Below are 22,521 nucleotides of genomic sequence, written 5' to 3' on the forward strand. Positions count from 1 at the left end.
CTTATACTGTCTCCTCAAGTGCTGCTATCTCTCATTAGTAGAAGACTTTATCAGTGTAGACAAACCTTGTAAATAACCTAGTCGCCTACGATGCGTGTCAAGATATGGAACGTTCGAGATCATTTGAAAGGGTTATCAGAATATAATCAAACTAGGTATACCATAGCCTTGACCTAAAACGCCGATAAACAGGGCACTAACCTATGTAACGCATACCCCTAGTCAAGGTCGAACATGCCAGACAGGCAGAAAATGCCGAAAATTCATTCAAGAGTGCATAGAAACCGCCTTACACGAAATCAAAGAAAGGTTCATACGCCGTTATCTCTTAGAGCTTAGGCTTCAGGGTAGAATGCAAGAGCTAGAAAAACTCCCACACCGCCTACAAGAGCTGTAGCAGAAAGCCTGGCAGCTGTAGCCACTGCACGTTTGACTCGCTGCATTCCTGGTCGCTTGATAGTGCGACTATGGCTTGCCAATGGGAGATCCTCCGGGTTGAATCTCACCTTCTTTGGCTGTCGTTCATCTGAGTGATCCAGCCTCCAAACGCCAGCAGACCTGGTGTATTTTTCAGCATACTTATCGAGGGGACTGCCTTGTTCTACAAGCGTCATATCGTCATCTTGAACAGGAGCTACATCATCTCTAGGATCCACAGGCTCCACAGGATCGATAGACTCGGCCTTCCGCTTTGTCGGTCGAGCGAGCTGCTGCTCATCACTTCGTTCGACGATGTCATAGATTGAGATGCCAGACTTTTTGACAGTTGGATGCTCTGATGATTCGTTGGTGGAATGAGCCATGTTGTTTCTTGACGATACGAAAGGTCCCTCGTGATAGTCGTTCAATGGGTAGTCGTACAGGGACCATTGGTTTGGGAAATTATCAGTCCCAGGTCTTGCACTCTGCTCAGCCACCAGAGCCGACGGACTGGTTTCAACCCATTTAGCCGTCATAGGTGGGTTTTCCAAGAGTATTTCTGATGCCGGAGCGTTGAGAATCTTCTCAAAAGACATTGACTGAGTTTGAACTGGCGTAGAAGTCTCCACTGAGCCTGCTATCGGTGGTAAGGGGGCATAGTCGTAGTACCCAATTGAGGATTTCGAGGTGGCCACAGCTTCTTCCATACGCCAAGGAGGTGTCTGTGGCTGTACCTGATGAACTGCGCTATTCTTGTCGAGGTCACGCATTATAGCGTCGTTCAATGCTTTGTCTGCGTTGACTTCGGCTCTCTCCTCTATATCCTGTATGGGCTCTTTCTGCTCTTCCGCAACTTCTCCTAGATTTGCGGAAGACAAATGCCTACCATGATCTGATACGGCCTCATCTTCAACAGCCGTCTGCTCGTCGGGAATATCGTGGGGCATGAAACAAGAGACGGCCTCCTCGTCCTCGCTGTCCTCTAGGTCGCTGAAGTTGGCTGATAAGCTATATCTGACGGAGCTGGCGGTATCATTATGCGTGTTCTTTCGGTCTTCCTCATCACTTGAAATATAGCCGACCTCTGGATAGGACGCCGTTAGCACAACTAATGGATAACGGGGTGAATACCGCTACCTCTAGACTTACCTGATTCAACTATTGACTCACTATCTTCATTCATAGACTCCACTTCTTCTTTCTCATCTTCTTCTTCCTCTTCGGATTCGTCCTCTGGAAATCTGAAAGTCCGGGTCTCTTGTGCGGTTGGGTGAAAGGATATGCGGAATTTGCGAGGTGGTATCAGATCTAGCATGTACTATTAGCCATAATGCGGCAAACTATCCGAGGATGAATGACTCACCACTTCCCCGACGCACTTCACCACTTAGTTGAACGATATCGCCGCTACTGAGCCTGTAGCTCTGGCTTTCTAAGATCTTCGTGTCATTGACAGCTAGCCCGTGGGTTGCAGCGACGTTGATAATAGTCAAGAATGGGGGCTGATATCTATTAGCTTCTGCAACCACATTTCGCGATATACTGACATCTTTCTCGACACTCAGAACTGCGTGACGACGCGAGACAGTTGGACATTCGATCCAGCTATTGTCGCTTGCAGCCTTGTAGAAGGTGTTGCTTGATGCCTTCGACGACCGACCTATACCAACGCCGTTGATCGAATCCTCGTCATCTTTAGCAAGGAACGCCCTTTTATGGGGTTGTACGATGAATCGTCGACTGTGGAACTCGTCTAATCCGTCAATACACTCAAGGGTGACGTCGAAAGCTGATAAGAGGGAATCAGTATTTGCCGTCACAGAAAGCTTCTAGATCCACATACTGCTTGGTCGTGCCATAATGATACTTCAAGGCCAGGAAAAGAGAGGGCAGACAAACGAACAGAAGACTGCCGTGGTTCGATGGCAGGCCTTGAAGTGAGTAGGAGGACAGCCAGTGGCTTTGTCAGGCGCGTGGATACCGTGTCGAGGCTTGGGGTGTGAAAGAACGGAGGAACACGCCGTTGACGAAGCAAGTCAGTGAAGAGATGAATACAGTGACCTCAAGGTATATAGAAGAGAGGTGTTACCAAGGTCGGGTGAAGCCCGAAGCAGTGCAACGAGGTGTTGGAGCGGGGTGTTGCCTTGAGGAGACTCGAGCACTTCATTGACGACTGCTTCCGATAAGATAAGGGCTAAGGCTCCAGCCTTCAGGGAAGCTGCCCCGCACCCGCGCTTACCCTCAATGGCTTAGTTTTCCCGGGCCAATGACTCCACTCCACCTATGCACGCTCCACTCCACCAAGGTAAAACTTCGTTGATCAATGTTGCGACTCGCAAGCTTCTAAACCGCTATCGAATTGTGAACGCACTACGAGACATAACGCGCCCGAGAACGCGCATTGGCATCGCGCGACCAAGCTCACATGAATTCTCTCCCCCGGTGACAACGAACCTTCCCCCACAATGCGCGAAGAGGGAATGAAGGGACAGGTCGTTGACCACGTTCCGAAGCGCATCACCGAGCTTCGGTTTGGTATCTTGTGAGGTCCACTGCTTATTGACATCTGGCCACTGCTGACATGTTGCCCAGGTCCAACAAAGAGATTGTCGACCAGTCTGTTGTCGAAGTGTCCGACCGAAATGTATACGACCTAGCTACCGGCGCACAAGCTCGAAAAACCACCGACCATGGGCCTCTTGACTCACGAATGGGAATATCGAGCAAGACTGCAGTATGTAGCACTTGTAATGAAGAGCTGGCGGCATGCAATGGTCATTTTGGCTACGTTCGCCTGGCTTTACCTGCATTTCACATTGGGTATTTCAGAAACACCATCGAGGTTCTTCATAGCATTTGTAAAGAGTGTTCTGCAATACTTCTCGAAGAGCATCAACGACGGACATTCCTCAAGAGTCTGCGAAGACCAAATCTTGATAACCTCCAAAAGACACAGATTTGCAAAAAAGTCTCTACAGAATGTCGGAAAGTCAAAGAATGCTACAAGTGCGGCGCGGTCAACGGTTTCGTCCGCAAGGTTCCTGGACACCCATTGAAGATTGTACACTTCAAATACGAAGCTTTCAACAAGTCCACTGCGAAATCCAAGACCAAGCCAAGGACCATGGTTGACTTCGAGGAATCTTTCAAGAACGCAAAAGAAGGCAACACTGAAATCGAGAAACATATGAGGAAAGCTGTGGATGACATGAACCCCTTGAAGGTCTTGAATCTTTTTCGACGTATTATCACCCCTGACTGTGAGCTTTTGGGATTGGACCCAAATGATGGTCGCCCTGAAATGTTCATCTGGCAGTATGTTCCAGCACCACCCGTAAGCATACGTCCGTCGGTTTCTCAGGAGGCTGCTACGACTGAGGATGATATCACAAACAAGCTAGGAGATATAATTCAGGTCAGCTCCTACATCCGTGCAGGGCTCGAGAAGGGTCAACCGGTACAAACAATCATGGAGCAGTGGGACTTTCTTCAGTTGCAGATTGCCATGTATATCAATGCCGATGTCCCTGGTCTCCAACAACATGGCTTCAGCAAATCAATGCGTGGATTCTGTCAACGCCTCAAAGGCAAAGGTGGGAGATTTCGACAGAATCTCTCGGGAAAGCGAGTCGACTTTTCAGGCCGTACTGTCATTGGTCCAGATCCGAATCTTAGTATTGAGGAAGTCGCTGTGCCAGATCGTGTGGCTAAAAATCTCACCTATCCCGAAAAATGCTCGATTTACAACAAGGAGAAACTGCAAAAATGCATTGAAAGAGGACCCTATAAACATCCTGGAGCGAACTATATCAAAAAGCTTAACGGCCGCACGGTTATGCTGAGTATTTTGGCCAAATTCAACAATCTATCAAGAGCTGCTGCGGAGCTAGAAATTGGCGACGTCGTCGAACGCCATCTCGAGGATGGCGACATTGTGTTATTCAATCGTCAGCCTTCGCTGCATAAACTCAGTATTCTTAGCCATAGAGCCAAGATCCGGCCGTGGCGGACGTTCCGTCTCAATGAGTGTGTCTGTAACCCATATAACGCTGATTTCGACGGAGATGAGATGAATCTTCATGTTCCACAGACAGAAGAAGCCCGAGCTGAAGCGATAGAGTTGATGGGAGTGAAGCACAATCTGGCCACTCCAAAGAATGGCACGCCCATCATCGCGGCCATCCAGGACTTCATTACTGGCGCGTATCTCCTTAGTCAGAAGGATAATTTATACGACCGAGGCACATTCACTCAAATCTGCGGTTATATGTTCAACGGTGACAGTGTGTTGGATCCAGATACTGGCAAACGGGTTCCTATTGATATACCTCCTCCTGCAATCTTGAAGCCCCAAAGACTTTGGACAGGAAAACAGGTCTTCAATGTGTTGATGCGTCCAAGCAGGAGCATGAACGTCCTCGTCAATTTGGAAGCTAAATGCAAACAGTACAAGCCGGACCCCGCTGCCTCGCGACCGGATCTAGTATACGACGATTCGTATCTTGTGATTCGCAACTCTGTCATTATGAGCGGGATGATGGACAAGGCGACCGTTGGAGATGGCAAGAAGGACTCTGTGTTTTCTGTCATCATGCGAGACTTTGGCCCAAACCATGCCGTGCAATCAATGAATCGACTTGCAAAACTATCTGCGAGATGGCTCACCAACCAAGGCTTTTCTATCGGAATTAGCGACGTGACACCAGGTACGGTTCTCAAATCAGGGAAACAGAAACTAGTGCTCGAAGCCTATGCAAAGTGTGACGAGCTCATCCAGATGTTCAAAAACGGAACACTGGAACGTGACGCTGGTTGCGATCAGGAGCAGACGATGGAAAACAAGATCGGTGGTATACTCAGTGGTGTCCGTCAGTCGGCTGGTGAGATTTGTTTTCAGGAGCTCAGTCGGTGGAATTCAGCACTTATCATGGCGAAGAGTGGATCGAAAGGGTCCAACATTAATGTGTCGCAGATGGTGGCCTCTGTTGGACAGCAAATGATCAACAACAAGCGCGTCGCTGACGGCTTTCAGGATCGCACATTGCCACATTTTCCCAAAGCCGCCAGACAGCCTGGTTCCAAAGGGTTCGTGAGCAACAGCTTTTTCTCGGGTCTCACTCCCACCGAATTCATATTCCACGCTATGTCTGGTCGTGAAGGTCTAGTAGATACTGCCGTAAAGACAGCCGAGACTGGGTATATGTCACGCAGATTGATGAAGTCTTTGGAGGACTTGTCTGCGCAGTACGATGGAACAGTCCGGAATGGATCTTCGTCAATCATCCAGTTCAAATATGGAGATGACAATTTGGACCCAGTGGACATGGAAGGAAATGCTAAACCGGTTAATTTCGAACGAACTTACACACACGCCATTACAACGACTTGGGATGCCGAGGAACGCAGCATACCTCCAGAACAGATCGGCTATGAGGTTGAGCGATTGCTGCGGAAGCGGCGATCGCTTTTGCAGCGAGTCCCTCTTCTTGCCAAACCTAGTTCTACAGCTCCCGCGGCGCAGGTACAAGAGCCAGAACCGCCCAAGAAGCAAGCCAAGGGGAAGCGTAAAACCAAGAAACAGCTTGCGGAAGAAGAAGAGGCTGCCCGCGTGTTGAGAAACATTCAGCAAACTTCAACACACCGATCACTTCTAGATTTGTCAGAAGAAGAGCAACGTGCGTTGTCTGCGAAGGACTTCCTTGACATGCTAGGCTACAATGACAAGAGCGATGCGGGTATTGACCACCTCGACAGTGAGCGGGATTTCCTCGATACGGTTGAGAGATTCGTGAAGGAGAAAGCAGAGGCCCTCATTCAACTCAAAAGAGCAAATCCTCGAAAGGCTAGTGCGATCGGGGGGCTTTCATACACATCTCTCAACAGATTCATGGAGCTTTGCCTCGAGAAGTTCGAGAGGTCAAAGGTACAGCCTGGTCATGCCGTTGGAGCTGTTGGAGCCCAGTCTATTGGAGAACCAGGGACACAGATGACGCTTAAGACTTTCCATTTTGCCGGTGTGGCCGGTATGAGTATCACACAGGGTGTCCCACGTATCAAGGAAATCATCAACGCCTCCAAGACGATCAGTACACCTGTTATATCTTGCGAACTTGCCAACCCCGAATCGGAGTATGCCGCTCGGATCGTGAAAGGACGTATTGAAAAGACGTTCTTGCGGGATATTGTAAGGTACATTGATGATATATGGTATGGTGAAGGGTGCTATCTCGGCATGGCAGTTGACTTTGAAACCATCGATAAGCTCCAGTTAGACGTTACTATGACGACTCTATGCGAGGCAATCGAGAACACCAAATCCTTGAAACTGCCTGCCGGCACACGGGTTAGCGGCGAAGGCAATAAGCTCAAAATCGAGTTCAACGAATCGAACAGTGGCGCCGTCAAGAGTGCAAAGCGTGGCCGCGCTCCCACCACAAAACTCAAAGAAGGCACCGACTTCTACATGGACCTTCAGCGGATTAAACGCCTCCTTCCAGACGTCATCATACAGGGCTACCCGCTGGCTACGCGGGCAATCATCAAAAAGGGCGAGGCCCCGCGGAAAGGCACAACGAACATCTACGACCACCAGCTGCTCGTGGAAGGCTACGGCTTGCGCGCGTGCATGTGCACTCCAGGTCTCAACGGCACGAAAACAAAGACCAACTCCGTCATCGAAATCAAAGAGGTCCTCGGCATCGAAGCTGCACGACAGACCATTATCGACGAAATATCAGCCGTCATGGGCAACATGGACATCGACCCGCGACACATGCAGCTGCTGGCCGACGTGATGACGTCCAAGGGCGACGTGCTCGGCATCACACGCTTCGGACTGGCCAAAATGCGCGATTCGGTGCTGCAGCTGGCCAGTTTCGAGAAGACGCCGGATCATCTGTTTGAGGCGGCATGGCGCAATAAAAAGGATAAGATTGAGGGTGTTAGTGAGTGTATTATTATGGGCCAGAGCATGCGTATTGGCACGGGCGCGTTCAAGGTCGTGAGGCCGTTTAATGACATTCCGGAGCAGATGGGCAGGGCTTGTGGGTTTGAGGAGGCGATGAGGTGGATGGGTGAGAGTGCAAAGGCGAGTGGAGTGGTGGTGTAAACGAAAAAAAAGGGGAGGATTATGAATATGCATGCATAGCGTAGGCGTTTTGTGTTATGTATATAGGGGCATGGCGAATAAGTGCGTGGGCGATACCAAGCAGGACGGGTACAATATGATTGAACAGAATAGACAACGTCCATCAATCGAGATGATAACACAGCCCTACTTTCTCGCTGGCACGTGGGTCTGTAATCCATCCTCCACAGCTGCTCCTAAATTCTAGGCAGCCTCAGCTCTCCACCCTAATGACAGCCCCCACCCACACCTCCCTCAAGGTAGGTACGCACTTTTATCAATCAAATATCATATCTACCCCTCGCAACTCACACTCACACTCAGAAGCCCCCCTGCCTGTAAATAATATATACATACGTATAAAGAATGCGCCTCCTCAACACAACCACCCTCAAAGTCCAAGAATTCCTCCCCGGCCGCTTCGGCACCGGCACTAGGAATATGACCACTAATACTATCACCGCTACCACCAATACCAATACCATCCATACTATCGCATACATGGAGCCCCACGGCCGCAGACGAGGTCAGTCTCGCTGATGTGATGGTACATTATAGCGATGATGATGATGATGGTAATGGTGGTGGTAATGATGATGAAGATGATGCTGGAGATGGGCGAAAAGGTGTGCTGAGGGCGAAGAAGAGTGGAGTTGAAAAGCTGCGGTTTTGTGCGGCGCAGGCGCGTGCGGATGGGTTGGAGTGGGTTTGGATTGATACGTGCTGGTAAGTGTGTGATTGTGTGATTGTGTGGGTGCGTGCCTGGATGTTGGGGAGGGCGGGGAAAAGGGGTGAAGGTGAGAGTATCGTGGGGTTGGAGAGATTAGTAGAGGGGCTGGGATGTTGCTTATGGTATTTCTGCAGGCTGCAGGACTGGAAGGGTGGATAATTATACTCCTCTTGTTTGATCTGTGTAGAGCCGATAAGCTCTCCAGAATTAGTATTCACAGGACTATAACATTGTTATAGCGAAAATTTAGGGTAGCATAGCATAGCAGCATAGTGGAGTTGCCGGAAAGTTGGGGAGAAACTGTACGTCGGGCTGACATCCACCACAGCATCGACAAATCAAGCAGCGCCGAGCTGGCTGAGGCCATCAATTCGATGTACGCATGGTATGCCCGCGCAGAGAAGTGCTATGTATACCTGACCGACGTCACGGATGCAGCCCACCTCTCAAGCAGTCGCTGGTTCACCCGCGGCTGGACGCTCCAAGAACTTCTCGCTCCTCGCACTGTCCAGTTCTTCACTGCGTCTGGCAGTATGATCGGCAGCAGAGAGACTATTGTCGAGCAAATACACAAAATCACAGGTATTTCTCCCAACGCACTTCGCGGAGTCCCGTTGTCGAGATTCAGCGTCGAGGAGCGCATACGCTGGGCTGATGGACGCCAAACGGGCCGGGACGAAGATTTGGCGTATTCGCTGCTAGGAATCTTCGACGTCACCATGCCCGTTGTATATGGCGAAGGAGGGAAGAAGGCAATGCTTCGCCTGCGGAGAGAAATCACGGCAACACATGGCGATGATGTCGAGGAGCATGTGCCCACGGGAATCGACCTACGTAACGCAGTGCGTGACGATCGTATAGATCTTGTCCGATCAATCATCAAACGTGGAGTGGCGGTGGATTACGTTCGGCCAGGAGAGAACGCCGAGCCAGTGTTGCGTATCGCAATTAGAAGTAATTCTGATCGTATGGTTGGGCTCATACTCGAGGCAGAGCCATTTTTAGACGCGCGCAACCACGAAGGGGTCACAGCTTTGATGCTTGCCACGCTCCAAGGGAGTCTGAAGAACGTGCGGAAACTGCTTGACGCCGGTTGTCAACCTGATACCCGGTCAACTTCGGCTCGGGAAGTGCTGAATAGTAGTATGGATCTTGAGGAGGAGACAAAAAAAATGATCGGGAACAGCACGGCGCTGTTTTTGGCTGCTTTGAACAACCGACCGAGGATCATGGAATTACTTCTCAAAGGGGGCGCCGCTGTCAATGCTCAAGCCAGCCACGGATTCACTGCGCTACATGCCGCAGTCATCAAAGGGAATGCCGAATGTGTCAGGCTTCTCCTTGACCACGGCGCTGATGTGGAGGCGAGAGCTATCGATGATAAGCGCGCTCTTCATTACTGTTGCAGTCATGGATGGATCCCTATCGGTGCAGCTCTTCTGGATGCTGGCGCATCCATCGAAGCTACGAAACTTGGTGGAATGACTCCATTACTGGAGGCTGGCTGGTGCAACCGGACAGAGATGTGTGAGTTCGTAATCAGCCGCGGAGCAAACATCAATGCGCAAACTACGTGGGAGGGCTACTACAAGGGATGGACCTGTCTGCACTTAGCTGTTGACAACGACAATCCACGAATGATCCAGATGCTTCTGCAAAAGGGAGTAGATCATACGATCGAGAACGGCGATGGATGCACGGCAGAGGAAAAGGCGATACGTGAAGGGCATAAAGAAATTGCACGTATCCTCGCTCCGATGAACTGGCAACATGTTCGGAAAGAAGAGTGTGACCCAATCGATGAAGGTTCGAAGAGTCGTCAATGGCTCGAGAGCATATCGCGAAATGAATCCAGATAGTCGTAGATGGAGACAAGATCCAGCCAAGCAATGCTGCCGAGGTATATAGATCTGCTTACGATGCATCAGAGGTATACGGCGAAGTCTTTGAATAGCAATCAACGTCACGGCTGGTCTACAGAATGCAACGGACGTCAGATCTCTGCTTCCAGACTTTGACGGCGGCATCTATTGATATCGGCCGAGGCAACATGATCTAGGTGCACAGAGTAGAATTGACCAGGTCGTCGGGCGTGGTAGGGGTGGTAGGATAGTGAGATGGTGGCGGATGAAGAAAGACAAGCTTTTCTGCCACGATGTCGTCTAATGACAAGTCAAAGTGTGGGGAAAGAAGGCTGAGCAGGATGGCCGAGGTATGTGGAATGCTGAAGCTTTGGACAGGCGTTTAAGTCGGGGTTTTTTGTCGACGACAATACTTTGTGGTCAGGGATGCGGACCGAACGGTAGGTATGCTAAGGACAGAATTGCGTTGTGTACGGGTGAGAGTCCAAGGGCTAGCATAACGATGGCTTCATTCACTGTCAGCCATGATGTATAGCATACTGTCTGTGAGGGATCGCCAGCTCCTCACAACAGTAGGAGTCTAGGCCACGAGAGTCGAGAGTTGTCTCTTGGGACGGAATTATTCACAGCCGGGCCGCAGGTAGGGCTCGCCAACGCCCGAACGGGTGGTAAATTCCGGGTTGCGGATGCTTTGCAGAATCGGGACATGCCAAGATGTAAAGCAGATCTGACGCCTCCGACTGACAATCCGGTGGCGTACGTGCGTCTTTGCTCCGCAGGCAGCTGGTGATCCTATCTTTGCCCAGGATTTCTTGCAGCAATTCAGTTGTCATGCCGAGGCACCGCCTTGCAGAGACTCCACGTGCTGCGGCACAGCATCAAAAGTACAATGAAAGCCAACATGATGAATATGTTGCGTGAGGACGATGGGTTTGGTTGGAGTTGAAGGTGCCAAAAGGCAGCGTGGTGAACTATTAGTGAAGATTTAGCAAGAGTTGAAGAGAGGTCCAGTAGTTACTTGAATTGATCGCTAGAAGATAGCGAAACAATGACGATCGTGCCGTAGGTGCGTCGAGATGAAATGAAGGGGCAAACAGGTGGGAATCTGGGGTAAAACCGGAGAAGTCTGGGGATAGTGGTGGTGGTTGTGATGGTGAATTTGGATTGTGGAGAGTGGAGGGTTCTGGTGGCGGATGAGGGCGAGTACGATTGGAGCCTTTAAGCTGGGGCTTTTGGCTAGTACTAGTTGGTACTAGCTGGCTGGCTACCTACCTAATTAGTTTAAGGTAGGCACCTCCTAATTAGAGTTCGGGTCCTGTGCAGCATTCATTTATTCATCCATCCTGAGAACCTGAGGCATCATCAATCAACTGTGTCCGCCTCGACTGTGTCACTGTGATCCATGTGATGATCCTTTTCACTGTCCTCAATATCCATGCTTGTCAGTGCACATGGCACCGACATTATATGCTTGTATCTATGCTTGTATGCCCATGTCACCCCTTATTCATGTCACGTCACTGACATTTTCAGTATCTCAGGCCACGAGATGAGCTTCGAGATGAGACACGTCGAGTCTGGGCTTGGTTGGGACTCTAGAACTCTGGACTTTTCTGCAGAAACACTATTACATGGAATTGAATGAACGTTGCAGCCGTCTGCCGCCAGCCGGCTGCGTGACTTGCTTTTCTTTTGTGGCAGCGATCCTTTGGCGTGACTGCGCAAACGGATCATGAATCATGAGGGAGTAATAAAAAACCTGTCGACCGAGGCTCTCACATCGCCATCGGAAGCTATAGCAGACTAGTCACTAGACACCAAGAACCTCACTGCGACGGGCTTAGCCACCACAAAGCCAGCCAATCCCATCCTTCGAGACCGGCGTGGTGTGGCAGTAGTAACTTGTTAGCATTCCTAGTATTCCTAGTTAGAGGCAGCGATGCCCTCGCTAGCCGGCGCAGGGACGTCCAGACTGGGGATCTTTCCCTGCCCGTTCACTTGTCCAATACTCCAATACAATTCGCGCCTTCTCATTGGTCAGTTGAGCCCCCGTTCCGTGCGCCGAGCATCAAATGCCAAATGCGGGGAACCCCTTCTCGCACCCGTTTTGTTGCGAAATCACTTGCGCTCCCTCTCATGTATAGTGGAGTGGCAGTACAGAGATGGATTGTCCTGGCTGGGCACTTCGCTTTGTAGTGTCACTCACTCTAGCACGAGACCGCTGTCCATGCCGAGTCCTAAAGGAGCCGCGGCAGCACTAATTCACTTTTGGCCCTGCTCGTAGTTCTATTATCTATATGACCTGCCCATAACCTCGTCTGGGAAATTGCCTGTTCCTCTGTTCGTCAACTGCTCCCGCGTGTGCAACAGTCGTCAACAAGCAGCAGTCCATCCCCCTCCACCAACATGGCCATCTTCAAGAGCAAGAAGACTGGCACCCAAGACCAGGTCAACTCCGACCGCTCGTCCAACGAACACGATGTCGAGAAGAAGGTCGTCCCTGGCTACGGCCACGAGCGCGGTGCCCAGGAGATTGAGAACATAGAGGCTGACAATCCCAATGTCCACCAACACGTGAGTCTTCAGATCCACCTCACGCCTCACTGCGCCTACTAACATCAATTTGCAGTTCAACTTCAAGCTGTTCATGGGACTTGTCTGCATGTCCTTCCTATGGTGTGGCTCGCAAATTCCTCTCTACCTTTTCGGTGGTGTCCTGCCACTTCTCTACTCGGATGTCGGTGGCTCCGAGCGATTCACATGGCTAGTTATCGGATACCTCATTCCCAATGCTGCTCTGTGTCCTTTCGTCGGTGCCCTGTCCGACATGTTCGGTCGTCGCATGGTCGCCATCTTTGGGCAGGTCTGCTTGGTCGTCGGTGCTATCGTCGTGTCCACTTCCCACACCATGAACACTGCCATTGGTGGCATGGTCATCTCTGGTCTGGGTGCTGGTCTCAACGAGCTCATTGCTCTTGCTGGAACCGCCGAGATGGTTCCCGTCCAGAAGCGTGGTGCTTACGTTGGTCTCGTCGTCTTCACCATTCTCCCATTCGCTCCATCCGTTCTCTGGGCACAGCTCATCGCCCAGGCGAGCTCGTGGAGGTACGTCGGTATCCTCGTAGGAAGCTGGAATTTCATCGGTCTCCTCCTTCTCCTCACTTCCTACAGGGATCCAGTCGTGGTCAAGCGCCCCGCAAAGGAGATTCTTCGCGAAGTCGACTACGTTGGTGGTTTCCTCTCTACCGTCGGTGTTGTGCTCTTCATGATGGGTATGCAGTTTGGCGCTTCACAATACGAATGGACCAGCGCTCAAGTCTTGGTCCCGTTCCTGCTCGGCGTTGTCTTCATCATCGCCTTTTTCGTGTGGGAAGTGACGTGTAAATACCCAATGGCTCCAAAACACATGTTCAGCAAGGACAAGAGGACCATGATTGCCATCTTGATCGTCACTTTCTTCTCCGGTGGCAACTTCTTCGTTGTCCTGTTGTTCTGGCCTACTCAGATTTACAACGTTTACGGTGAGTAATCTCAGCATTCCCACACCTTTCGAACACAAGCTAATCTCCTCTGCAGGTGATGACCCACTCGGCGTCGGTATTCGTTCCCTTCCAATCGGTTTCGGTATCATCGGCGGTGCCGCCATCGGTCTCGTTCTCCTATCCGTCACCAAGGGCCGCAGCACCGTAACCATGATCATCTCCTGTGCCATCATGACTGCCGGAACCGGTGCCGTCTCCATCTCCCGCCCGGACAATCTGATGACCACCTACGGCGTAGTCACACTCGCCTCTCTCGGCGTCGGCGCCGTCATTATCCCCTGCTCCATCATCGCCCAAATCGTCTGCCCGCCCGAGCTCATCGGCACCATCACCGCCATTACCCTCTCCATCCGCTACATCGGCGGCGCTATCGGTTTCTCCGCCTACTACAATGTCTTCTACTCGAAGCTCTTCAACTACGCCACCGTGGACGTTGGCCCCCAGGTCGTCATCAACCGCATCTCGTACGACTACCCTACCCTCGAGACTATGATCACCATGGCCGCCTACGCCCGATGGCGCGAGTTGCGCGAGTTCATCATGACCGCGCCCAACGTCAACATTCGCGATTACGACTTCGTCCACGGCGTCATCGTACCCCCGCTCCAGGAGTCCTTTGCTCTCGCTTACCGTTACCCGTACTGGATGTCCATAGCGTTTGGCGGCATCTGCCTCATTTCTTCGCTCTTCCTGCGCGACGTCAGCAAGTACTACAAGTTTTAGACACTTGATTTCTGTGAGTCGGAATGGGGTTTGATACCAAGATGGGAGGAGTGGGAGGAAGGCAGTGGTGGAAGTAGAACATTGGAAGACACGACGTGACGAGTCACGAGAGAGTAAAACAAACCTCAGGCATCGCGCCTTTCCCCTAACGATGGGAACGCGCATTCATTTACAAGCGCCACAGCTAGAAAGTTGCTCTTCCGTTGAAAATCCTCATCAGAGCAGATGTACATATAATCGATGCAGAAGTGAAATAATAATGCTTCTAAACCTACTTGCCTTCATGCCTTGTGCGTCGTCGTTGTCGTCGGTACTCGTGAACGAAATGCGTTCCCCCTCCACCCTCCCCCCAAACCTGTCAGTATAGTGTAGGGATCAAAGAACCAAAACGAGAATGCATGCTTGCATGCTGTTAATACGCCTGGGAGAATGTTAATAACAAGTTATCCAGACTTCAACGTGGCATATCTCGTACACGATGTATCAAAGTAGTAGTCTCTCTTTCTTACTCTTCATTATGAAAGAAACTTGTTCCCTTTTATTAGCTAGATCTTACAATTAGATCTCCTTTATTGTAGATGATATAACATATACTGGAGGATGTCAAGTCATGAGTGAATAATAAAGATAGTTTTGGTACGTTGAAATATACTTGATTCTAGTCCCGCTGATAGAATCTTCGTAAGCCCTAGTCATCGCTGGCACATTCCAAAGTCTGTTCTTATAATAAATCAGGTTTTCTGCTTGTACAGAGAGCGTCCATATCATCATATAGTAGACACGAATTTACCAGGGCATGGCATTTTTTGTGATAGACTGGTATATTCTCGCAGGATATCGTACTGATGCCTCCACAGCGTAGACGGTTCTTGAACATGCACGTGCACACAGTGTAACATTCTTCACGTTGAAGGTTTGGCTTGTCCAATAGAATCACCGAGTAGGACAAAGAGGCAGCAAACAAAGTCAGAATCGTTAAGCCTGTCCCTGCACCCCACTGTGGCGAAGAGACCCGGCGTCCTTGATTTGAGGCTTCATGCCTCGATGTAGCTTGAGAACACATATAAGTGCACCTACATCGGTCTTTCAGGAACGAGAAAACAATCTGTCATCAACAACGGCTCCAAGAAAGATACTAGAGCTGATCCCGGCTCACAGTCCTGCATACTCGACCACGCTCATACTGAAATCGCAATCTCACGCCCCGACAAGATCTCGAAGTCCACCTCCACTTGTATGTCAGACATGACAGGGTCAAATGATATGACGGACACGGACGCGAGCAAGAAAGAAACTCGGTTCATCTTGTTCATGCAAGTGCGAGACATGAAAGAAACATATAGCAAGCGTCACCTCATGATGGAACGGAGAAACCGTGAACCCATGTCAGATATAACAAATTACCACGCAGTCTATCTCCGCCCGACCTACGACTTCAGAAAGATATTCGATGAACGGGCAGACAGACAGGTGCTGGTATCAGCTGCGATCGGGTATCCGGAGATGACGGAGGGTGCCATGCAGGACGTTGATCAAGAACAACTTTATGACGTATTTCTCTTCTACAGAGACATGGAAGGCACGGAGCAGCCCTCAAGCGATACGCTTTACCATATGCATCATATTACGATGATGTATAAAAGCCTCGCCGCCTTGCGCAATCTGCACACCAAACCTGAGGAGCAGGCTAATGCTACAGTGGTGAATCAACGCAAATACACGACTACTCCAAGATACAGCGACTACGACGCGCAGTTCCCATACGAGCTATCCGGCTTTGAGCTCAGGACAACCTACGTCGATGTCGAAAAGAACGAACAAGATGTAAGATGGTGGGCTAGTGCGGATGGCTTCCCGTATAACACCCAGTTCGAAGCTGACTTAGTCGAAATGCTGCTCACCCAGGTTAGAGCTGTGTGTTTCCGAGTCACTTAAATCTACTTCGAGGGTAAGAACGATGCTACCTATAGGGTACCGGGGTGACCAGAGGTCCCAGAGGTTCCACTATCCAACAAAAAAAAACCCTCAAACGTTTAGCACAGTATAGTGATCGTCAATCTTCAATAGAAGACATAACGACGTCTATGTCATTGTTATCGATTTCTTCATCATGATCATGACTCACGGTTTAGATGGATAATGTAATGAGCTAGCTGTCTTGACGAATATCTCGAAATTTGAAGGTATATCTACACTTATGCTAATTTGTCGCAAAAACAAAGTCCATAGGATATGCGACAGGGCTGTGATATATGTCAATGCCAATGTCAAACATCAATTAATGACAAAATCTGTGCTAGAGGCACATGTGCACAAAGCCATGGAAACGAATATCGTGTCCTTTATTGACACTGTTCAATACCTCGACCCTATAAGTCGTCACCAGCTTCTTTCCGTTCCAAGAACAAGTTCCTATTCCAGTCCCTCCACCGCATCCCAAAACCAGAAACTCCTTTCCCTAAGATGTCAAGTAAGCATATTGTATCCGCAACAGTATTTCATTATATCCTTTCATATCAGCAACTTCATTGAGGCTGGCTGTATGCTGAACGTTCTTGAGATAATTGCAATTATCAGCGCTATCATTACTGGTTAGAATGAGAGGAAAGAGTGTAAGCTTGGCTTATACCCCTGGTTTTATACGTCCCACCTGCTCCACCTTCTCCCTCTGAGCATGAATAGTACATGCGTGTGTGGGTGGCAGACGTATTTCTCGAGTGGAGGGGGTAGGATAAGTGATATCAAGAGAGGATAATGGGACTAAGATGGGTGCGTGAGAGATTATATAGTGGGCTTACGTACCGAACTGGTATTCCGTACCGCAGTCAAATACTCAGAGTTCGGATCTGTAGCGTGACTGTCCTAACACTGGCCCTGATAAAGTTGAGGGGCGAAAAACATGAGGAGCATAGTGCTAATGTACTTTATTACCACATAATGCTAGAGTCATACTGCCTATCCCAGCCTACGAATCCAGCGCGAAACACCGCTCAACACTCTGCTCATTATTGCCCCACCAATTCGGCATCACAACGACCTTTCCAGAGCTGAAAATCACAAACATCGCCAGCAGAGCAAAGTTGAACCCAGCATCCAGCGCCGCCGCAATCAGAAAATTGTACCGCCTCCACGTCTCAAATCGCTTCCGCAAGAAATAACGCATCGAGATATAACCCACGATGAACCGCGAGATATAGCCCGTTGACAGATTGCCATAAAACACCGACATACCCGAGCAGAAGATTGTCACGTTCCAAAGCTGTAACTTCAGGAACTTCAGCTGCGGTACATACTTGTGAAGCGACCATATCACAAACGGTGCTCCCGCGCCAAACAGAAATGCATACGGCGACGGTGAGTACATATGTTGCGCGAACAAACGCTTCGGACCCACGAGCACGTACTGCACGCCATACGTGTAGTAATTCGCCAGCGCCTGTCCCGTCCACTGATTCAGCGAATCCGTCCGCAGGCCGAGCAGGTAGTCTCGTTTCTCTTTGATGACCCACTGAATGATACCGTAGTTGATAGGCACGCCAATGAACTCACCGAATATTTGGGAGAAGAAAATGGCACGCGGGCTCACGTGACAGTAATGTCCAATTTTTTGGTCCTGGAGCATATACTGGGCGCGGTACCAGATATCGCCTGCAAGACTGCCATAAGCAGATGCGCCGGCAGGATGGCGGTGGGTCGAACTGGCTTGAATCATGTAGCCATAGAGGAGCTCATTGAAGGAGCCGATGGGAACTTGGAAGGCGCTAAAGCTGTACAGCCAGCTGAAGGGGACAATCATGAGACCGGTGGTGAACAAGGCGACGAAGAAGGTCCATATTGGGATGAAGAAATATCCGCAACCCAGAATCGTGATGATTGTGGTGAAAGAGACGAGGAAAAGGACGAGGTACCACCACAGAGGAACCTCCTTGTATGCGCGCATGAGAACGTTCAGACGGTCATTGTACGTTTCATTGACAGTCTCTTTGCCTCGAGATTTCGTGCGTTCCCGAATCTTCCCAAGGGTTGCTTTGATCTGAGGCCAGCCGAAAAGGATCATCCAAGTAAGTGCCGATATGTATGAGGCATAGTCGAAGAAAAGGCTCCAAATTGTCTGCGTGCCCATGTAGATAGGTCCTAGTTCCTCGTATGCTGTGACGTTGAAGCGCAAGTCGGGTGTCATGAGTGAATCGACAGGATACCTAGTCCCGTTTTCGAGAAAAATGCGATTGGACATCAGACTGTGTTTCCAAGATCCCAAGTTGCCCCATTTCGCAGCTGGGATGAGAATCCAGCAATTCACTACGAATGCCACGGACAAGACAGCTGTTGTCCAGAAGGGCACGATCATAGGGTTGGTCAAAGTACCAGTCGAGATGTTAGACCAATCTGTGCAAAGTCAAAACGAGATTCTCAACGTATCAGAATGAGGCTCACCCAACGAGAGGTTCAAGAACCCCATGCCACCGATACCGCCACCAATGAAATTTGCAATCTCATTGTGAGGAGCAACCCAGCAAAGGAACGAAAGCGAGCTGAGGAAGGGAAAGACGTACTCTGGCAAGAATTGCCAGAAGAATACAGCTACAAAAGCGCCAAAGAAGACGTACTTCTGCTTCCTCGCGATCCAAGAGTCTGTGGACGACTTCCGCAGAGTTTCGAAAACAGACGTCTGCATGAGGGAGTACGGCCACACATAGATGGGATCGTACAGAAGTAATTGACGAACCAAAGCGGCCATCGCGTACCCAAGGAACACGATTGCCCACATGAAGAAGATGCAGGCAGCGGCAGGAATCTTCGTGTCAAAATAAAGCTGTGCGAGAGATATTGTTGACCATGCAGCATTCGAGGTCGCCCCAGAAGCGGCAGTCACTGTCACGAGTACATGCTCTGAATAGATTATTTAGCTCTTGTTGAAAGGTGGTATGATGATGTGGCCTACCTTTAGGACTCCAAGGGCCTGGATTCAGGTTGAAGCTCCATTTAGTACCAGGAACACGGATTTCCCATGCTGGGAGGACTTTTGCCAGCCACAAGCCACAGTAATGGGACGCTATTATAAATTGTCAATTGAGGTTCAAATTCGGTATGCGCCATCACTCACCAATTTGCACAAAGAGCACAGGGTATGCGGAGGATGTAGTACGATAGAGGCCCATCTGGTAGAGGACGGCTCCTGGGGCGACAAAGAAAAACGCAAGAACAAAATACCGGAATGTGATTGTAGGCAGTGTTGGATCATCCTCGAGAGACACAATTTTTCGAACGATGAGAGGGATCTCTTTGATATCGTCAGGCAAGTCTTCCTCGCTATCGTCCGGGTCTATCGCAGGACTGGTTTTCTTCTCGTCGGAATCACTGGCACCAGAATTCCCTCTCACACCAATCTCAGCGTCGTATTTCTCGTTCCGCTTCACGATTGACGGACTAGGATCGAGTGAGCCATCGTTCTGGCTGCTGCTTGTTACCGGTGCAGCACGCTTCCGGATAAAGCGACTGAGCACGCTGGCCATGATGTGCCACCCACTCTGGACGAATTTGAAGTATGCAAAGCAGACGGCTGAGCTCGCGACCTCTGGTCAAAGTAGATATAATATATATTATGCCACTACAAGATAAGCTAAGCTTGCTTGACAAGCCCACGACGGAGCTTAAATCGGATACACAAGGCGTGGCGTATGTTGGCGATGCTTATCAACGGCGACCGACCCACAGCAAAATGTGATAGAAATGGATCTGCAGACTACACAACTGCAGACCCTGGGAATTGCGCGACTACGTGAGCGACTCGCGTGCGTAACATGAGGAGTAGAGATTTGCTCCTCCTTCCTTTTCGGGAGTCTTGAAGAAAAGTCTGCAGCAGAGACATTCACCGTGACGGCGAGGCGTAGCAGTGGAACAAAAAGCACGCCATCGTGACTATCGCGAGTTGGGAAGAATGGATGGATCCGCAACATGTTACCTTGCTTTCGTCGCTCTATGGCCAAATCGTGGCTAGGGCAGCGATGATCACCCATCAAGAGCGGGGCTGCATCCATCACCCGGTCCAACTTCGTATCTAGCAGCAAGTGGGTAGCAACATCTGTGCAAGTACAACATCCCGCTGATGACTTGTGTCGTGTAGCTGAACCTGGGTATATTACATCTGAGCTTTATTCCGTTCAATGTGCTCAGGGTGCAAAAAACCAGGAAGATTAAGGATGACATGCAATGATGTGCTGTAGCCACCAGCTTCAAGATGAACTCGGCCGGAATTGAAAACTTCTTACGAATCGCCACAAGTGCTTACCCAACAAGATCAAACCAATGATTCAGATGATGGATCATTATACGGGTGAAGCGAAGACTATGCATTTTGTGATAGTCTTGTCCATTTCCATAACAAGCCCCAGCCTCCGCATACTGACGAGAGGCCTGTGAAGACGATTAGAGGTCCGTAGCCACTTTCGTACCCAAATCTCCCGACGGAAGCAGCGCTTCCAGCTCGGAGCAAGGGTACACCAGCGAGACCACCGGAAACGTATCCAATACCCCTGGCCCCATTAAGCAGACCATATAGCATACCACTGTCAATCGCCTCATTTCTCTGAGCAGCTTCACATTCTAGTTCGTTGATAATGCCACCCCAGGTAGAGCTGTAACCACCTGAAAAGAAACCAAACGTCATAGAAAACACCAATAACAGTACCAGGCTACCTCGAGATGTCAGTCCCCAGAACAGGAACGCAGACAATGCGGAGCAGCCGGCTGAGATAGCTGTGATTGTAGATGCCGACAGCTTACCGCGTCCACCATTACTCAAGAATCCGAAGAACGTCGAAGATATAATGCCAGGAACATTGAAGAGTGTGAGGAGAAGAGTAGACCACGTCTGAGATAGGAGTGTGACCTCTCGAGCATATTCAGGCAGGAATGTTTGCGGTATACCGTATCCAGCACTCTGCAGAATTGTGGCAAAAGAGTATACGTAGAAAGTCCGATGTCTGAGGAACGCCCAAGGCATTCTACGATCCCGATGATTCGTTCTTGCAGAGAGCGTCATTGGTGGAGTGGGTATCAACAGAATTGACACGACACTTGTTCCAACGCAGATAGCTGCCCATACCCTTAGCGATCCGCGGAACCCATATCGGTCCAGAAGTCCCCGAAAGAGGAAGGGGCATGTAGAACCAACAATGTTCTTACATGACAATGTGAAACCCAGAGCAAGAGCACGATTGTTCGTGCTATACCATTCTCCGAGGGACAGTGTGACCGGGCTGTAGATGAGCGCGCTCCCAAGTGCGGCCATGACTCCTTGTGTCGCCAGTAGGTGCCAAATATCTGTGCTGAAGGAAGATATAAGGAAGCTGGTGCTGACAAGCAGTGCCCCGAAAAGGGCCGCGGTCTGTCGTCTATGAGCCCATCTTCTCGTGAATAAAGCGAACAGTATTGGCATTGACAGGTAGATAACACCATTGGACGTCGTCCCGATGATACCGGTAAGCTCTCGGCCTCCTTTGAGAGACAAGTTGTCATTGTAATACTCCTGAAAAACACCGTAGCTCATGGCAAAGCCTGGAATTGTAAGTCGAGAACTGATTAATATGCTATCATGCTCAACTTGCCCCACATTGGCAACTGCAGCAACGAAGACCCAAGAAGAACGCCGGTCCTTGTCTTGTTGGACTCTGGTCGTAATGATACCGAAGACTCAATAGTTTCCTCATCGTCGTGGTGCATAGTCTGGCTCTGTAGGCCGGCGTCAAAGGATTCCAGTTCGTGGAGCGTGACTGTTTCTGTTTGCGGCATCTTTGTAGAGTATCTTTGATTTTCATGCAAGAATCGTAAATCTCAATTGATCTTATATATCAGACCTCCTATATGACTCAGAGGCGGTGATCTACATCGTAGGTTGCTCGCTCGCTGAGATTGGAGATGGCCGGGCGGCTCGGGCACTTGGACCAATTGTAAACCAGTACTGGAGCCTTCTTTGGTCTCCAGGCATAACTGCAAAGATGTTGGGCCTGATCATAGCCAAGGTCACTAGGACAACTATGTTTGCGCATCCAACTGAAGCTATTACTTGAGTACTGAAGTTGCCTCCGACGCTTGCTCCATGAGTCGAAGTGACGGCAG

General features: G+C 49.9%; 8 protein-coding genes across 8 annotated transcripts; 5 read left to right on the forward strand and 3 right to left on the reverse strand.

Moving 5' to 3' along the window:
- Nucleotides 1-335: 335 nt before the first annotated feature.
- Nucleotides 336-2,279, reverse strand: EJ05DRAFT_504966 (uncharacterized protein; the record flags this gene model as incomplete). Its single annotated transcript, XM_033747645.1, has 5 exons — nucleotides 336-1,504; nucleotides 1,570-1,728; nucleotides 1,784-1,922; nucleotides 1,968-2,209; nucleotides 2,264-2,279. 5 exons carry the CDS (start codon nucleotides 2,277-2,279, stop codon nucleotides 336-338), a joined length of 1,725 nt encoding a protein of 574 aa, XP_033595767.1.
- Nucleotides 2,280-2,718: 439 nt separating this feature from the next.
- Nucleotides 2,719-7,709, forward strand: EJ05DRAFT_541857 (beta and beta-prime subunits of DNA dependent RNA-polymerase). The gene is made up of 2 exons (XM_033749689.1): nucleotides 2,719-2,962; nucleotides 3,013-7,709. The coding sequence occupies exons 1-2, from the start codon at nucleotides 2,886-2,888 to the stop codon at nucleotides 7,526-7,528; spliced, it is 4,593 nt and encodes a 1,530-aa protein (XP_033595768.1). The 5' UTR covers nucleotides 2,719-2,885; the 3' UTR covers nucleotides 7,529-7,709.
- Nucleotides 7,710-8,216: 507 nt separating this feature from the next.
- On the forward strand, nucleotides 8,217-9,055 carry EJ05DRAFT_426574 (uncharacterized protein; the record flags this gene model as incomplete). The annotated part of the gene is made up of 2 exons (XM_033741503.1): nucleotides 8,217-8,272; nucleotides 8,605-9,055. Coding segments are annotated over 2 exons (507 nt in total), but the record flags the coding sequence as incomplete, so codon positions are not given.
- A 459-nt stretch (nucleotides 9,056-9,514) lies between these two features.
- On the forward strand, nucleotides 9,515-9,829 carry EJ05DRAFT_427674 (ankyrin; the record flags this gene model as incomplete). Its single annotated transcript, XM_033741518.1, has 1 exon — nucleotides 9,515-9,829. A coding segment is annotated over one exon (315 nt), but the record flags the coding sequence as incomplete, so codon positions are not given.
- Nucleotides 9,830-12,386: 2,557 nt separating this feature from the next.
- On the forward strand, nucleotides 12,387-14,523 carry EJ05DRAFT_470113 (MFS general substrate transporter). The gene is made up of 3 exons (XM_033742930.1): nucleotides 12,387-12,712; nucleotides 12,768-13,659; nucleotides 13,715-14,523. Exons 1-3 carry the CDS (start codon nucleotides 12,545-12,547, stop codon nucleotides 14,401-14,403), a joined length of 1,749 nt encoding a protein of 582 aa, XP_033595771.1. The 5' UTR covers nucleotides 12,387-12,544; the 3' UTR covers nucleotides 14,404-14,523.
- Nucleotides 14,524-15,289: 766 nt separating this feature from the next.
- EJ05DRAFT_522778 (uncharacterized protein) lies at nucleotides 15,290-16,526 on the forward strand. Its single transcript, XM_033748788.1, has one exon. It carries the CDS (start codon nucleotides 15,640-15,642, stop codon nucleotides 16,336-16,338), a length of 699 nt encoding a protein of 232 aa, XP_033595772.1. The 5' UTR covers nucleotides 15,290-15,639; the 3' UTR covers nucleotides 16,339-16,526.
- An 842-nt stretch (nucleotides 16,527-17,368) lies between these two features.
- Nucleotides 17,369-19,916, reverse strand: EJ05DRAFT_504971 (OPT superfamily oligopeptide transporter; the record flags this gene model as incomplete). The annotated part of the gene is made up of 4 exons (XM_033747646.1): nucleotides 17,369-18,789; nucleotides 18,838-19,293; nucleotides 19,346-19,456; nucleotides 19,508-19,916. 4 exons carry the CDS (start codon nucleotides 19,914-19,916, stop codon nucleotides 17,369-17,371), a joined length of 2,397 nt encoding a protein of 798 aa, XP_033595773.1.
- Nucleotides 19,917-20,332: 416 nt separating this feature from the next.
- EJ05DRAFT_211260 (putative monocarboxylate transporter) lies at nucleotides 20,333-22,408 on the reverse strand. The gene is made up of 2 exons (XM_033739817.1): nucleotides 22,011-22,408; nucleotides 20,333-21,960 (listed from the first exon to the last, which is right to left on the reverse strand). The coding sequence occupies exons 1-2, from the start codon at nucleotides 22,192-22,194 to the stop codon at nucleotides 20,750-20,752; spliced, it is 1,395 nt and encodes a 464-aa protein (XP_033595774.1). The 5' UTR covers nucleotides 22,195-22,408; the 3' UTR covers nucleotides 20,333-20,749.
- Between the last annotated feature and the right edge of the window lie 113 nt (nucleotides 22,409-22,521).

This window comes from Pseudovirgaria hyperparasitica (assembly GCF_010093815.1).
Source record: "Pseudovirgaria hyperparasitica strain CBS 121739 unplaced genomic scaffold EJ05scaffold_20, whole genome shotgun sequence".
Taxonomy (NCBI): Eukaryota; Fungi; Ascomycota; class Dothideomycetes; order Acrospermales; family Acrospermaceae; genus Pseudovirgaria; species Pseudovirgaria hyperparasitica.